Source organism: Tupaia chinensis, unplaced genomic scaffold (assembly GCF_000334495.1).
Source record: "Tupaia chinensis unplaced genomic scaffold, TupChi_1.0 Scaffold000597_1, whole genome shotgun sequence".
Lineage (NCBI taxonomy): Eukaryota > Metazoa > Chordata > Mammalia > Scandentia > Tupaiidae > Tupaia > Tupaia belangeri.
This window is the reverse complement of record NW_006160114.1, coordinates 4654703-4672118: the sequence shown is the minus strand read 5'-3', so window position 1 is coordinate 4672118 and position 17416 is coordinate 4654703. Positions and strand designations below refer to the sequence as shown.

Below are 17416 nucleotides of genomic sequence, written 5' to 3'. Positions count from 1 at the left end.
GCTGTATAATGGGTAGAGATCGCATGTCAGCAAGGACCACACATAGTAAGTACTACCATGTGATATGATGATTTAGAGAGAATGTTGGATTTCCCCATGCCTGTGGGGCATCCAACAAAAGCTTGGCTTCCCTCTTGCTTGCTTCCACAGCCTCTCCCCACGGTGTGCCCCATGGGGCTTGCATGACCTGGTTTCTGTGAATTCTAGGTCAGTTCCAAAGTTCATGAAGAGGATGAAAGTTCCTGATTACAAAGACAAGGCTGTCTTTGGTGTTCCTCTTATAGTCCACGTCCAGAGAACAGGACAGCCCCTGCCTCAGAGCATTCAGCAAGCACTGAGATATCTACGTAGCAACTGCCTTGATCAGGTATGGCTATGAATCTCAAACACAGGCTTGGATTGATGGAAGACCAGACTGAGTCCAATCTGTCTCTTCTCAGGCAAGATGTGCCTCACCAAAAATAAAAGACACTGTGATCTTGTTATGTCAATGTTTATTTGACCAGGCTATATCTTTGTCAAACTATCTGAAGATGTTTCCTCATTGACAACGTGGAAGACACTCCAGAGTGACTGCAGAAAGTCATTGTTAATAGTTTGTACCTGTGATGTCTCATTTGCCTTCCCTAGAAACTAGGAATTAAGCTATATACTGCATTTTATTTTTAATTATTGTCCCAATCCCACCATTGATTTCACAGATTCTTTTATTCTTGTTATTTTATTTCAGAATAAAAGAATTAGGTCTTTATGCCTTTTTTTTTCTTTTCTCTTTTCTTTCTTTTTTTAATTTTTTTAAAATTTTTATCTTGAGGCATGTGCACTTGTTGAACAGAGACAGAGGGAAAGTGAGAAATCTCCCCCAGGAGGATGACTACTCCACAGTCTTTTCTCCTTCATCCTCCTTTTGGGATTTGGGGTTTGAGGTTTGGGGCATGCTCACACACACACCTAGCATGATTTTCAAGGCGCCAAGTCCAGGGCTCAAACCACCGTCGACCATGTAGGAGTCCAGCACCATAGCCACTATGCTACTTATTGGGCCTTTATGTCTCCCTTTTTTAATTCCTTTTTTAATTGAAGCAGCCTGCTTGACTAGGGAAACTTAAACTAAAGATAGCTTTAGCTACATCTTTTGAAATATGCAAGTAAAACTTTAAAAGACTATCAGCTAAACCAAATACCTCATTTTATAAAGTTGATTAAAAAGTTCAAGCTAAACAAAATATTTAGAGATCATTTTCTATCCCCAGGGCTGTTTGGAATCATATAATAGTGGACTGGGATTAAGGCCAGAATATAACCCATCCTGTAATTTATAAAGCAAGCCTTTGTTCTTCCAAATTAACACCCATTAGTTTCTTAGACATTCTGTCCAAAATAAAAGTAATTTTCCTACTTGATAAATTGTAGCCTTGAATAGAGGGAGTATTTCAGGCAACTTTTCTATAATAGACTTGGTTTTAAGTATATTTAATTTCTTCTGTGAGAGAGTGGTAGAAAGAGACAGAGGCCCTCTCAAAAGGGTCCTCACAGCCACCCTGGGTGGTACTCTCTCTCAGTCACCGTGATGAGACCAACACCTACTTGCAAATCTGTCTAGCTCCAGAGTCCAAGTTTTTAACCATTACACGTGACTGCCATCCAGCAGATGCTTTTCCCCACTGGATCAAAGGGATGCCATCTCTAGCCTTGAGGGACAGCTTTAAGGAGTGGCTCTACACAGCTCATTGATGAATTCACTGTCAGGATTTTCTTAGTGATTTTGGTCATTATATCCTACAGTGTCCTTTCTGTGAGAATTAGAGGAAGAATTTATTTCTGTGGCTTTAGCACCTGAAAGCACTGTGTTTTCCTTAGACAACTGGTTTGTTTTTTATATTGTTGACACCAGATTCACTCAACTGGGTGCGTTTTCCTCTCTGTATTGACTGCTGGAAAGCTTGGAGCCAGGGCAAGCTGGTGGCACAATAGTGACCAATGCTGGGAAGGCTCTGGGTTCACATCCTGAGGCCTCCCTGTATGCACCAAAGGTGTGCACAAATGCCCATGATCCTAGGTGCCTAAGGCTGAGGGAAGATTACACTGTGAAAACTGTACTGGGGGGTCTCTCTTTTTCTCTCTCTCTCTCTCTCAAAAAAAAAAAGTAACTATTTATATATCAAATATATGTTCCTCTTGTAATAAATATATGTAGTTTTTGTTTGGCAAGAATTTTCTGCATCAACCTCATTCCCAGTTTAACTACCCTTTTCTATCTTTGTTTTCCTTTGCTTCTAATGTATTATCATTAATTGTATCTTACTGTATTTTGTATATCTTTGTAAGTCACATTGAACAAGGTTGGGAATAAATGAACCGTAATACCACTCTTCCATGTACTACCAAATGTTTAGTGTAGAATGGAAACCATCCTGCCTCCTGTGGATTCTGAATTATGTGTAGCACCAGTATTGCTGTTCTTACTGGCCATCTTCCTTTTGAAGCAAAAAAACCATATGTTGGGTCATCAGAAAAGTCATGATGCGTTTTTCTATGCAAAAACGCATCATGACTTTTTGGACAACCCAATAAAAGGAGGATAGTAAGCACCAAAACCCTCTCAATTCCTGCTCACTGAATTACTCTCAGTGTATTTTTTTTTTTTTTTAATTTGTAAAGATGCCACTCTGCCGGCAAAGCCTTGTAGGAAAAAGGAAGATAGATACTGTTTCTAAATGAAACTAAAATGAACAAGGCAATCCTTAACTTGTTTTGGTACTAAAAGCCACAGGAGGTCACAGGGACATCCTCAGAGCCAATTTCTACCTTGTCAGGTACCCAATTCTAACACTGGTGATGCTCCTCCCTTTCCTTGTCAAATAGTATGACAAACACCCAGAGACCTCTGTCCTGATCCCTTTGGGAAAGTAAGGTAGTAATAGGAAGAGGATAAGGGAAAACTGAAGAAACATGAAGAAAACTCAGCTCCAGAGAAAGACTGTTCTAGAGATTCAAGGACAAACAAGAGAAAAGAAAAGCTAATCAATCAGAAAAGAGAAGGAAGCAAAAGTAAAGATGAAGAGAAACACAGCTGTGCTTTCTTCACTCACAGCATCTCCTTGGAATTGCAAAAGTTCAGGCCTGAGACTTCACCTTCAGAGTTATACAGGACCAGAACAAAACCTGCAAATAACCGCCCCTAAGTTACACTAGACTGGGAACCACCACTGAAAACTCTCCCAAGGTTTTGCTTTTTGATCTCAGGGAGCAAGGCTTCCTGCAAAGAACCAGACCCCTTCTCCTCATGCTGAGCGTTCATCTCAAACATTGCACTCATTACAGACAGTGGAATCCATCTGTTGGAACCCTGAAACCTTGCCAGCATTTCACCTCCTACACTCCTGAGTGTGGAGCAGTTTATATGTGATGCTGTACAGTGCATCCATTTTTGCCTTTGCAGCTGGCTGTAGCTGAAATGGGGAAGTTTAGCCTTCAATTATGAACCATTTGTATTCAGACACAGTAGTGTGTGAGAGGAGCCTTGCTTTGTTGTCTGAGCTTTTATTTCTGCCCTAAATCAACGGTGCATGGAAGGTTGGGTTATACCAGGTTCCTGATAAATATGAAGTCTCTGCAGTGAGGTTAAACCTGCAGTGCTCAAAATAAGAACCCACTGCACACTCTTCTTAGGAATCTTTCTCTTTCTGAATAAAATCAACCTTTCTTCATTAGCTGAGCACATTTCTAAAGAAGAGGAAATGGAAGTCCTGATAAACATCATTAAGTCCTGAAAGGATTAGCATAAACAGGATGCCAAGGAGGAGATTTAATATTATTTGGCTGAAATTTGAATTCTAATGTAGCACTCATACCCAGCCTCTCCTAATGGAACAAGAAGTTTGAAAAGCCTAATTATGCTGAGAAGACACAAGTGCTCTCTATCCTGCTGCCGCTTCATCACTTTGCCCATTGCCAACCTCAGACAAAATGAGTGATGCTCGGGGACCTATCCATTTAAATTATACCTTGAGTCCTTGTTTCTTCATAGCTGGGTTTTTAGATAGAAGACCAAAATAAAAAAAGGAAAGTGCAAGTAGACCAAAGGAACACTCATCACTCATCCTTTTATCTTCAGAAGAAGAGTAAGTAAGAGATCAGGGGCAAGAGAAATGCTTATAAAATGAATTTTGCACTGATAACCACCTTTTTAAGAGAATATTTGAGCTGTGCTTTTAAGGTAGATAAGAGCAGGACCAGCTGTGTAATTTTCAGGACCCTGTGCAAAATGAAAATGTAGGATTCCGTGTTTATAAGTTATTGAGAATTTCAAAGCAGTGACAGCACAGCATTAAACCAGGTTGGGGGCTCTATGGGAATACACTGGTCACATATCCACCAGTGACAGACAGAGACAAATGAAAGACATTTTGCTTTCCTTGAGTCTTGCCCACGGTAAAGCAGAGAGATGTGGGCTGCCGTCTATCAGATGCCCTTAGAAGCAATGTAATTTCTTCAGTTCAACATTTTTTTTTTTCACTTGGGAAGAAAGTCTTTGGTTAAAGTGCAGATTTTATCCCTGCTTTGGAAACTTTTTAAGGAAGAAATGATTATGGGCAATCATTTGTGCCACCATGCATTGTTGTGCAGAGGGACGGGTGGGAGGACCTCTCCTCTGAAAAGACCATCCACGTACTGTGTCTGGTGTTGTATACCGCCTCTCCCAGAAGCTGCATTCCCCAGTGGCTCAAACGGTGGGAATGTCATGATCTCACATAATAATAACAGAACTCAGGACATGGGTTCGACCCAGGGCTAGTTCATTCATCAGCTTCTTGATATCTTTGAGGCATGGGGTTCTGTCCCTCTTTCCTTTTGCCATCCTCAGCTAGTACATCTGGAATCTGGTCTGACTTGAGACCATGTTTTCTTTGTTAACTCTGAGAAAGAAATTTCCTTCTGTGCTTGCAACAAAAATCCACAGAACCCATAGATATTTCCCATATCCCCTGGAAGATACGGGTGGGGCGGGAAGGTTATTGTCAGAATCTGAAGCAGAACAAATAAATCCCTGACAACCCTCTGGACATCCTGTGAGATGTGAGTCAGAGCATGCAGCTCACAGCTCGCCACTGGAGAGCTCCAGACATGTCTAAAATAATTACAATAACAATATTTGCTGAAACAAGAAAGAAACTTGGAAACTGAACAATACAAAGAAAACATCACTGGGATGTGTGTGCACGCACATCCGTGTGTACCCAAAAGGAGCTCCCACAGACACAGTGGACAAAAGAGGAGCGTGCTCAGTGGTGTAAGCACAAATACTTCATTTTTTATTCTGCTTTATTTTTATAGATTCCAATCAATATTTCTTTACTGCCAAAAAAACAGAAATTCTTCTCCAGTGGAATTAAACTGACTCACAAAGGTAAATATTTGTGAGTCACACTTAAGGATTCACCTTCAGGGCATTTAGATTCTAAGATCTCCATGCAGCACAGCCCTGTAACGTGCAGTCCTGGGCCTCATTCCAGCATTAGAAAAGTCAAGGATATAAACAAATACAAGATGGATCTCACTTCGATCATTACTCATTTGGCATCTTGAATTTAGCTGTTGATAGTACATGCTTTCTTCCCGTGCACTTTGATGCAATTTGGAGTAGTTGCCAGATGAAGAAAGATAAATGTTTAGATTCTTCATGGAGACCCATCTAAGTACACCAAAAGCTTGCATTCTGTAGACATTCCAAACTTTACAAATAAGAAAAATAAAAATAAAATAATTAATGTTTTAAATGGCAATATGCTTGAAATTCTGATCTGTGGAATTAGGGTGATACGCCTTGGAATGCAAAGAAGTATTACTAAAGATTCTGTTTTCATGGCCACAGAAAGTAGCAGTGTATAATTGCTACTCCAGTCAACTGATGTGCACCAAAACCAAGTATTCTCTCGTTGCTTGGAAGTCTTCCCTCGTTGTTACTGCAATGTAAATAAATTTGAACTACTCTCCATGTGTAGCAACCATCAAGAGAGCCTCATCAGACACCTGAACTTGGGTCACATCGAGCCCTGCCTGGCACACAGAGCAGCTGGTGAAATGACCTATGTTCATGTGTTTCTCCAGGAATAGGAGAAGAGCAGCAGCTGAGTCTGAGTGGCCCTGACTACCTGTCTGACCTCTCAGGAACATTCCCAGCTTGCTTTGTAGAAGTGGAATCACATGTGAGCCACTGGAGAGTAAAAACAATAGAAAGTGAGGGCCAAAGGGCTGAGTTTTGAGAAACTTGATGCACTGCAGGCATTTAAAAGTAGCAGACATTATTCGCAGAGGGAAGTCCAGAGTGGTAAGGTTTTAACCTGTCCCACCACTGCAGGAATCTTCTTCATTCTTGCAGGACTCTGCTCTATCTCACTCACTCTCATTACGATCACTGTCTCCTTGGTGCCTTATCACTTTGTTTATTGAACAGGGAAGGAGTCTAAGCCCCAGGAAGAAAAGGGTATGATATGAGAGTATCTTGAAGTTTGAAAAAAGTCACCCAAGAACCACTCACTAGAGCTAAAAGTTACACACATAATCCCTAATCAGGAAGAGTAGTGTCAGGCATAAGAGAATCATACCTCAGGACTGCCAAGGATTCTGAAGAAAAAGCAAATAAGACCCTTACATCAAAGTGCATGCTTATGTTATTTTGTTTCATGAACATATTCCCCATTAACCTCTCCCCTAAAAGAGGTCCTATATAAGACTGCATATCTAGGACCCATTCACCATCCACGTTATTTCCACCAAAGCTTTCATTGACCAAACTTTCTTAAGACCCTCAAAAAAGGGTAAGTATTAGAGGGTAGGGCGGCTTTTCTTTTCTGCTCACTAGCAGCTCTAAATATGCCTAATATATAGTGAGTATTTATTTAACTACTACTTGTTGAATAAACGAATAAAATAACATCTACAGTGTGGTAAGACTTTGCGTTAATGGCTCAGCCACAGTAGTGCGTGTTGGTTAATGTTCTCCTCAGTAGACTGAGGCCAGACAAGAGGCCCAGGTTTTATTCTGAACCCACTTAAGGCTAGGTACGATAGTGTACACCTGTTGTCCCAATTACCCAGGAGGCTGAGGCAGAAGGATCACAACATAGCCAGAACCAACATTAAAAAAAAAAGACTTCAGCCAGCCACTGTACAGAGGTTACACAATGCTCTGCAACACTGGACCCACATGAGGAGTCTCAGATTAGTGCCCTGAGCCCTCTCTGCCTGTACCGGGCATGTGTGCCTGCCTACAATCCTGGCTGGCTAGGGCTGAGGGTGGATAGTGATGTGAAGACACTATATGGGCTGCCTCTCTGTCTCTCTCCCTCTCTCTCTCCCTCTGTCTCCTCTGTTTGGAGAAATAAACATTAAAAAAAAAAAAGGTTTACCAGGTCTCAAAGCACACTCACATGTATTTCTCATGTAGTCTCTGGAACAACCCTGTCTGGTGGGGCATTATTTTATAAGACAGGAAGGCAGAGTTCAACTACTGCTTAAAGTAGCTACACTTGGAGTTCAGAATTTACTAACTAGGATGCAGATGTGGCTCATCTAGGCCTCATGCCTACTCATCATACCCAGGCCATTTGCCTTAGGAAGAAGCTGTTGGAGAGGGTAGCTTAAGCCTGGCTAACATGTCCTTGTGGCTCATTTCAGGTCGGTCTTTTTCGCAAGTCAGGAGTGAAGTCTCGAATCCACGCCCTTCGTCAAATGAATGAGAACTTCCCTGAGAATGTCAGCTATGAAGACCAGTCTGCTTATGATGTGGCAGATATGGTGAAACAGTTCTTCCGAGACCTGCCTGAGCCTCTTTTCACCAACAAGCTCAGTGAGACCTTCCTCCACATCTATCAGTGTAAGTGGAAATAATGCTGATCAGTGTTGTTCTATGCATCTATCCATTCTTAAGAAAAAAATTTCTCAGAGCCAACAAGTGGCATGGTGGTTAAGACACTGGCTCCCATCTGGCTGACCACAGTTTGAGTCCCAGACCCAGAAGCTTGAAAATCATGCTGTTCACATGTGTGCATGTGACCAAAATCCTGAGAGGAGAAGGAAGAAGAAGGCATTGTGAAGTGGCCATCTCCTCTGGGGAAGGCGATTTTCACTTTCCCTCTCTTTGTCTCTCTCCTCCGTGGCGAGCACACAAACCCTGTGACAAAAACCTATAAAAAGAAACAAACAAAAAAAAGTTCTTGATAGATCAGATTTTAATTATATGATGACTAAGAAGGTTTTCAAAAAGTTTGTGGAAAAATGCATATTATGAGAAAACAATGCATGGATTAAAAAAAATTTTTTTTGCATCAAAATAAATTTGTTTAATCCACCCAATGGCATTGTGGTTGAGGTGGCTGGATCCCTCATGGCCAGTTGCACAATTTGAATTCTAGACCCCGTAGCTTAAGAGACACACTGAGCGTGAGTGTGCCCAGAGTCATGAGGGGAACAGGAGGTGGAGGAGACAGGATTGTTATAGGCCATCCCCCTGGAAGGGGGATGTATTTTTGCTTTCCTTCTCTCCCTGTTTGTGTGTGTGTGTGTGTGAGTGTGAGTGAGTGTCTGACAAATGCACATATGCTCTGGCAAAAAAAAAAAAAGCTTCATTCTTTAATTCCATTAAACTTTTGGGAATACTCTCATAGATGAATCCATAAACAAATATATGTAAGTTGTAATCCTATTCTCTTTTTCAGGAGTAGCCTTTATTCACAGTTCTAGATGGAAATATTCAGGCCATTTTTAGAGTATTTTAAAATACCTTTTGACATCAAAATATCCCTTCTCAATGGGGTTTTATATACAATCTAAAACTTTCAATAAACTTTGAACAAATTTCAAGTGAAAAAGGGATACAGTAGAATTTGTTATTTGTATAGATATTTATTAAACTATTCATTTTTTAAAGTAAGCCTTTGCTTGGGAATTCAAAGCTAAATGCATTTATGGTAGTCTGTTAGTGTTGCCATAACAAAAATATCTGAGACTGGGTAATTTATAAGGAAAAGTGGTTTATTTGACTTCTGATTCCGATGAGTGGAAAGTTCAAAAACATGGAGCCAACATCTGACCAGACTGTGGTGCTGTCACAACATGACCTGAGAAGCAGAGAGTGAGTGCGTGCAAAGGAAGAGACCTGTGGGCCCCCAGCTTGCTGTTGTAACAACCCAGGAACTATTTAGTAAGAACTCCAACCCTCTGAGAAGACTGCCTGAAGTATTCCTGAGGAATCCACCCACATGTCCCAAACCCCTCCCACTAGGCCCTACCCCCTCAACACTGTCCCATCAGTTGTCAAGTTATAGTATAAGTTTCAGCAGGTTCACAACACTCCAACTGTAACTGTATTAAAAAGAATAGAAATAATAAGCAAATGCTTTTTAACTGATGAAAAGTAAACAAACCAAATCAAGGCTTAAGCCTAATTCAATTAATTTATATTTTTCCCTTGGCATTTTTTTCACCTGCTATTAAATGGATAATTCTCAGCAAAGCCACTATAATTAAAATAATCCATTAAAAATAACAATTATTAATTAAAAAGCCTATCCTGCTAAAAGTACAGTAGTTGCAAAGGGTGATATTAAAAATGAACATATGATTCTTTTCTAGATACGATTTTTAATCACGCAAGTCCCAATTCATTAGAAAAAAAATTTGGTCTGTAGAATTTTGAGTTAATAGCAAAATACACCTAAAGTGGGCCTTGACATGGAACTGATCCAATTCAAAGAGGGTCCTCGCTATAGAGAATTCTGTACTAAAGTTGTTCAAGCAGCCTATAATATTGCAGACTCAAAAAGGATTGTAATCAATACCACTTGTGAAACAGGATAAAATGACAACCTACTAAATAAATATTATTTTGTCAAAGCAAATAGGTTAAGTTAAATTAATGATACACATTGCAAGAGCTTTAAACACAGGGAGTTCGTGACATTATTGCCAGACAGGTTGAATTGCATTTTTCAATTAAACCTCCCAAATGATTTGGATGAATCATATACGATTCTTTACATTTAATCAGCTCTTGAGTTAAGGTTGACACTAGTCTAAGGCTAAAGACAGATTATTTCCAACTGATAGATGCTTTGGGCCCTTTCTGAGACTCAAGAGCAAGAAACCAGATCAAAGCAGGGCTTTATTGGAGCTGAACAAACATTTACTGAGTGCAGTATGCACAGGGCACCATGCTGAGAGCTGCAGAGCATATGAATGGGCAAGACTCACTCTTGGCTCCTAAGAATCTTACAACTGAGAGAGACATGAACATAAATAACTGCAATACAGTAATTCTGAAGAAGTTTCATAAAAAGGTTATAAAGAAAAGTCTGAGGAGGTTGAGAAAAGAATAAGGACTTGATGGAGAAAGTGAATGTTCAGATATATCGGGAACGCATTCTGGGTGAAGCAAGTAGCATGAGCATCTGTCAGGAGATTATGGGGTATTCGTCTGGCTTACATGTAGGATAAATGTGTAATCTGATACCAAATGGCAGTGAAGACTTAGGGTGCTGACACAGCAACACCCATACAAGGCAGTACGCTAAAGAGTAGGGTAAGGAGTTTTATTGATTCATCAGCATTCGGAAACTTTCATGTATCATTGAGAGACCACCTGTAAAGACAGAACCAAAGATCCAATAAACAATTGTTTAAACAATAACAACATCTTAGTATCTGAATAACAGAAAATCTGAAATTACAGTTCCAGAGTTGGATAACTCACCAGCTCAGTGATGCTAGGACTAAAGTCATCCTCTTTTGGCTTTCCCCATCAGGTGACAATATGATTGTCGCAAATTTTAATGATTACATCTTCACAAAATCACATTCAAAGGCAAAAAGAGAAAAGTGCTTCACCTTGAGCAGATATCTCTTTTTATTGAGGACATAAAGCTTGCAGAAGTCTCTAGAAAAAAATTAATTTTGGGACCAACAGTTGGTGTAATGGCTATGTTGCTGGACTTCCACGTAGTTGACCTCAGTTAGAGTACCGGACCCAGTGGCTTAAACTCATGCCAGATGTGTGTGCGTGCGTGCCCAAGATCCCGAGAGGAGAATAGAGGAGAAGGGATTGCGGCATGGCCATCCCCGCTGGGGGGTGATTTCTCGCTTTTTGTTTCTCTGTCTCTCTCTCTGTCTTTCTGGTGAGCGCACGTGCCCTATAGCAAAAGCCTCTCAAAAAAATAAAATTAATTGATCCCGATAGCTGGATATGGCTTACATCTTCTCCCCCAAACCAATCACTAGGAAGATAAATGGGATTACTACTTTGAGTTTAATCCAACATGCTCCATCCCTGGGTCTGAAGGAGAGACCCATTGCTCAAGTGCACTGCAGCCCACACCTGAACAGAACATGTGTTTTCTTCATGAGGAAGAAAGGGACAATAGGTATTAAGTAGATAGCCAACCTTGTGTCTGCCAAAAGGACAAAAGTCCATCAGAGCTGGTGTACAGGAGGTATTGGGCTGGATAAGAATGGAGGGTTAGGGTGCTGGAACAATAATTGAGACTCTGGATTACCTGTAGTGACTTCCAGTGGTGAGACTGGGAATAAGTTATTCCCTGGGTAGACTCCAAAGTTTCCAAAGTACTACTGGGGAAAGAGAAGCAGTTCTTCCTCCAGTTCTCCAGAGCAGTTCTATTTTCAGCTATGTCACTTCCTGGGCTTTCATCAAATGTTTAGCTAAAATAGAATGTTGAATAGGTAATGAAAATATTTGAATCTTACCAATCTGCAGAAAGGAGAAGGATGGATGGATCGAAGACAGCTCTAATACTTTGATGTGAACAGTTAAGGGAGGAAGGGGAGCTGAATTGGAGGCAGAGAGGAGAAAGATGTTCAGAATTGGCTGAGTTTGAAGTGCCAACAGCCTTCCACATGATTACACATTATCAGCACTTAAACATTCAGATCTAGAATAGTCTTCTGAGACCCCCAAAAGAGTGTAGGAACCATAGGAGCGTCATGTGTAACACAAAGATCAAAGAGGATAGGATTTTAAATGAATGTTAAATTTAGGGATTTATTGTAGACCTTCTCAAGAATTTTTAATAGAAAATAATGGACATAAAATATTTACTGATGGATAAAGAAACAAGTGAGTAGAAAAGAAATTGAGAAAATATATAGAGATGACAAATAACTCTTCAAAAATTTTGGAATAAAAAAAAAATACCAGCATGTAAGAGAAGTTTAGTAATCTAAAGTTACTCAGTGCATATATCCTAGACATCTTACCTATAGTAGCATATTTAAAAGCAGTTCAATGGCGCCAGCTAAATTTATCACACCTCTCACAAGATAATCATTAGTAGTATCTATTTCTTTTTCAACACAAGCAAGACAAATACAGTGTTTTTACTATAATTTGAACAAAATGGCTCTTTTTTATAAACTGCAGCTATCTACAATGGATGTGGTAGATGGGTATCAGAATACTAAGCACATGGTCAAGCTTCTTTAGAAATTAGGATTTGTGGCTAAGTCCAGGAATGGGACATAATGGCCAATTCTAGGACATAAGGTCCTCCTACATGATGGAGAACATCACGACGAGAGAGCCCAACACCAACAGCCCATAGAACCACACATCCTTTGATCAGCCAGGACCACAGCAGAAAGTCACACTTCAGCCTGTCTAGAGGAGCAAGCTCCAAATTCTTTTAATCATTCACCCTACCAGTTGTAAATATCTGAGTGTGTATATATTTTTAATAATATCAATATACTGTGATGTATTGTGCACATTATAGGCAGTATTTTTAATGGATGAGAGAAAACATAAACACAAATGGAAGTATTAATATTTTCTTCCCAAACCTCAAAGGATTGTTACAAAGCACATTCCCTCAGTCCTTGGGAATACAGACACCTACTGTGGGTACTTCTGCTCTATAAAGTGGCATTTGAAGAGACAGTAATATTAGCCAAAGGGAGCTTCTGTCTGCCTTTCAGAGCAAGAAGACTAAGGGTAGTGAATCAAATGTAATGATTATTAAATAAACACAGCCAGGGGGCAGCAAAATGCAGCACCTACCACTCACTCACTGAATTTTCCATGTAGTTCACTTCATATCATTGAAGCCAATTCCCTTTTAAACTATAAAATTGGTGCCCACCATCCTCACCACCAGGGCCACACTGAAGAGGAATGGGACCAGAAAGGGCCATACATTCCTGATAATCTTAGGAAGCCTAATTCCTCTTCCTCAAACATAATCTCAATTTTCAGTAACTCCTAAAATTATGGAACAGGTGACATTGAACCTCCATATAAGGTCAATTGAATGCATCTTCCAAACCAAGCTCTTGGTGACTTACTAGGAGGAGGAAAATGTCCATGTTTACCCTAGAGAAGTGAGTTCAGAGTGCCAGCCAGCTCGACCCAACACGCATGCTTAACTGGGCCAAGCTGGCTTCATAACTGGCTACTCCATAGGAGTGAGGAAAAGTGAGGCCGTTGTTCCCTAACCAGTGGTTTTTAAGCCTTGTCCCACACATGTTGGTTTGGAGATTACATGTCTCACAAAGCTCTGAAAGGTGCTTCCCAAGCTGCCTGGTGTGAAGAGTGGGCAAGAGAAAAGCCAAGTTGTCAGAGCCCCAGTCAATTGCCAACTTTAACCAGAACAGCAAAATGATCTGAAAATAGATGAGCAGACTGATTGCTCAAAGAGAATGAAAAACTAAGATAGCACTATTGCTTTCTAAGTTCTACTTACTTGTTTAGACTGGATTCTGGATTTTAATTGCTAGGGTTCAAAATTACTTCTGCCTCTTACCAGCTATGATACCTAAGCCAGTAGTTCTTGGGGCCAGATAGTAATGCAAATAGCCCCACATGGAAAAGGTCATGGGTTCATATCCTGGAATGTATCCTAGGTTTGTATCCTGAGCACACCAGATGATCCTGGGTGGGTTTCAACATGAAGACCATCTTAAAGATGCTTGTCCCTGCCTCTTTCTCTGATAAAGTAAATAATAAGCTTAAAAATTTTTGAACAAAAAATACTGATAAAAAAAACCTTTATTTAAAGAGCAATTACTTCTTTGTGCCATTAGCTATTATTGTTTATGATGATGATGTCTCTGAGAGTGTGTTCACATCAGAAAGGTTAAGCTTAAATACTGTCCAAGCTGGCTCTTTCTGCAGCTGTTCCTCTGATGACCTGGTACCATCCATTTTTCCACAGATGTCCCCAAAGAGCAGCGGCTGCAGGCTGTGCAGGCTGCCATCCTGCTACTGGCTGATGAGAACAGGGAGGTCCTGCAGACACTCTTGTGCTTTCTGAATGATGTTGTCAATGTAGTGGAAGAGAATCAGATGACACCCATGAACTTGGCTGTGTGTCTGGCCCCTTCGCTTTTTCATCTTAACTTACTGAAGAAAGAAAGTTCTCCAAGGTGGGTTTTTCTCAGCAACAGCAGTCATCCCAAACCAGATGTTGTCCAAAAAAAAAAAAAAAAGACTTTTCTTATGCTATATTTTAACTTGGGATTTGTCAGCTTTCATTTTATAATCAGAACATGCTCCAGAGCAGGATAGTGGAATGCATGGAGCTCAGGTTCATAGGATTTTCAAAGTAGCATGGAAAAATGTTGATGGCGATCCAAAAAGCCTGAGGACTTTTGTTTTGTTTTGTTTTGTTTGTGTGAGTAGGAAGGAGGGAAAAAGTACACAAAGTAATATTTCACAATCTTTACCAAAAAAGGCTATTTTTAAGACCAAAGCACAGGAGCTTATAGTTCAGTTGATTAAAAAAAAAAAAAAAAGACTTTTCTTATGCTATATTTTAACTTGGGATTTGTCAGCTTTCATTTTATAATCAGAACATGCTCCAGAGCAGGATAGTGGAATGCATGGAGCTCAGGTTCATAGGATTTTCAAAGTAGCATGGAAAAATGTTGATGGCGATCCAAAAAGCCTGAGGACTTTTGTTTTGTTTTGTTTTGTTTGTGTGAGTAGGAAGGAGGGAAAAAGTACACAAAGTAATATTTCACAATCTTTACCAAAAAAGGCTATTTTTAAGACCAAAGCACAGGAGCTTATAGTTAAGTGGTTTCAAACCTTGGGAAAATGGATTAATTTCTCCCCCCACAGTTCTTTCTGCCCTTGTATTTTTCCAAGGCTTTTTTGTTGTGAACTGTCAGATTAGATTGTTAGCCTGACTTGGAATATCTAAGAGGTGTGGTCATTGTTTTAATTTGGAAACAAGAGAGCCTGGGATCTGGATAACATCTGGGTATGGACAGAAAACAAAAGGGATGAGCTTGATATTATGAAAAGCGCTTTACTTTGGGATCTGCTTAGCACACACCACATCTAATTACAGAGTCATACAGAAGAAATATGCCACTGGGAAGCCAGATCAAAAGGACCTCAACGAGAATCTGGCTGCTGCTCAGGGGCTTGCCCACATGATCATGGAATGCAACAGACTTTTTGAGGTGAGTGAAAGGCTCTATCTAACCACCTTCCTTATAGTTCTTGGAACCAGATAAGACACATGGAATGTTTGCCACATTGATAGTTTATGTCTATTTGTTCCTGATTTTATAATGACAGTGATACACTCTATGGCTCTGGTCTTTGCTTCTGAGAAGCACAAAGAGCTGTCTATACAATCAAGGCTTTGCTAGTTAAAGACACTTGAGGTTACCATGATGATGGTTTTCAGGCAAGCAGTTGCATCATCTTCCATTGTCAAATTGGCCAGTCAGCCAATTGTGTTGTATTTGATTTTACCTTGGGACTCAGTTCAGAGTGTGTGTGTGTGTGTGTGTGTGTGTGTGTGTGTGTGTGATATTGAGTAATCCTTGTTACTAAGAATCCATGACAGTTTATGAATATAATCACAGATGTGTTAAGGAAGTATGTGAATGAGACTCCTGGCATTCTTTTTGTGGTGAACTAGGCATTTGTAAATGGAAAACTGCTGAAAAGCTAACGCTATTTCTAATCCATATTTGGTGCTTCCCTTAGCAAGTCTGTTTTAAGTCTATTCACAGGGGCGAAGTTCTCTGAGCATATATTTTTGCCAAACTGAATGAAAGCACATTAAAAGAAAAATGGGAAAAATACATGGGAAGTCATTGGAATGTTTTGAATAATAAATATAGCCTTAGAAACATATTTGTATTTTCTGACTTCAGCAAGGCCCTTCTCAGCCTTAGCACTGATCTTAGAAATACGTCTGCATCCTTCAGCCCATTGCTCAGACCTTGGTTGTTGGTGAAATGACTGCTTTCTCTGTTAGTCTTGGCATTTATTTAGCTCTCTGTGTTGCTCTTCTGTGCATCCCCTGGTTCAGGTTCCACATGAGATGGTGACCCAGTCTCCTAACTCATATGTAGAGGCTGAGATCCATGCACCAACTCTGGAAGACTTGGGGACACAGCTGGAAGACAGTGGGGCCACTTTCCATACCTACCTGGAGCATCTTGTCCAGGGCCTCCAGAAAGAAGCCAAGGAGAAGTTCAAAGGATGGGTCACGTGCTCCAGCACTGACAACACAGACCTTGCTTTCAAAAAGGTAATCCCAGTGCCAGCAGGCGATGTGGTGGTTAAGGTACTGGACCTCTACATGGTCAACCATGATTTGAATCCTGTACCTGGTGGCTTGTTTTCTCACTTTCCCTTTCTCTCTCTCTAAAATAATAATAGTAATAAATAATAAATAAAATAATAATAAAATAAAATAAATGATTCTTTAAAAAAAAAGTAACCCCCAAAATTAGAAAAAACTATCCCCCAAAAGCCCCATCTAACAACCAGGGATTTGTTCTTGCTTTTAATGGCTGCTGTGTCCAGAGGATTTGGCACACACATGAACCATGAAGGCAACACATACCATTCAGAGACCAATCTAGAGACTACTAAACAGTTCTCTTGCACAGAATCAGAGTGCAGACTGTGGAGCCAGATGCCTGGTTCTGGTGCTGTCTCTGCTCCTTAGATGTGCAACAGTGGACAAAAGTCACTTGCCACTGTGTGCCTCAGTTTTCTCATTTGCAAAATGGACGTTGTAAGAGTGCCACTGTCGGAGGAGGGCTTTGTAAAAATCAAATGGTTTGGAATGGTCCCTGGCACACAATACATTGTGGGTGTTGGTGATTATTATTTTTATTATCATTATTATTACTCTTTTAAGCTCAAGGACTAAAAGTTTTAGATTTTAAATCTGAGGTAGGCAGCATCATTCTTTCAATCTACATGCTCTGTGATGATTTTTGTATGCCCAGCAACGTAAGGTAGGTTTTTATTGGACCTAGGTAACCTCTTCAGTGTTGGATGGTGTTTTTCCCCAGGTGGGAGACGGGAACCCCCTGAAGCTATGGAAGGCTTCCGTAGAAGTAGAGGCACCTCCTTCGGTGGTGCTGAAGCGCG

The 17416-nt window shown here is 40.3% G+C and overlaps 1 protein-coding gene across 3 annotated transcripts in view; it reads left to right on the top strand.

Annotated features, from left to right (window-relative positions):
• The window catches only part of STARD13 (StAR related lipid transfer domain containing 13), a gene marked incomplete at its 3' end in the record, with an annotated part of 454133 nt that extends 436722 nt beyond the window's left edge, over positions 1-17411 (top strand). For 2 of the 3 annotated variants that reach the window (XM_014591552.2, XM_014591550.2), the window contains 6 exon segments: positions 151-367; positions 7681-7879; positions 14223-14433; positions 15363-15477; positions 16341-16562; positions 17338-17411. In XM_014591552.2, coding sequence (XP_014447038.1) covers positions 151-367; positions 7681-7879; positions 14223-14433; positions 15363-15477; positions 16341-16562; positions 17338-17411 — 1038 coding nt within the window. 3 annotated transcript variants of the gene reach the window in all.
• Positions 17412-17416: the final 5 nt, after the last annotated feature.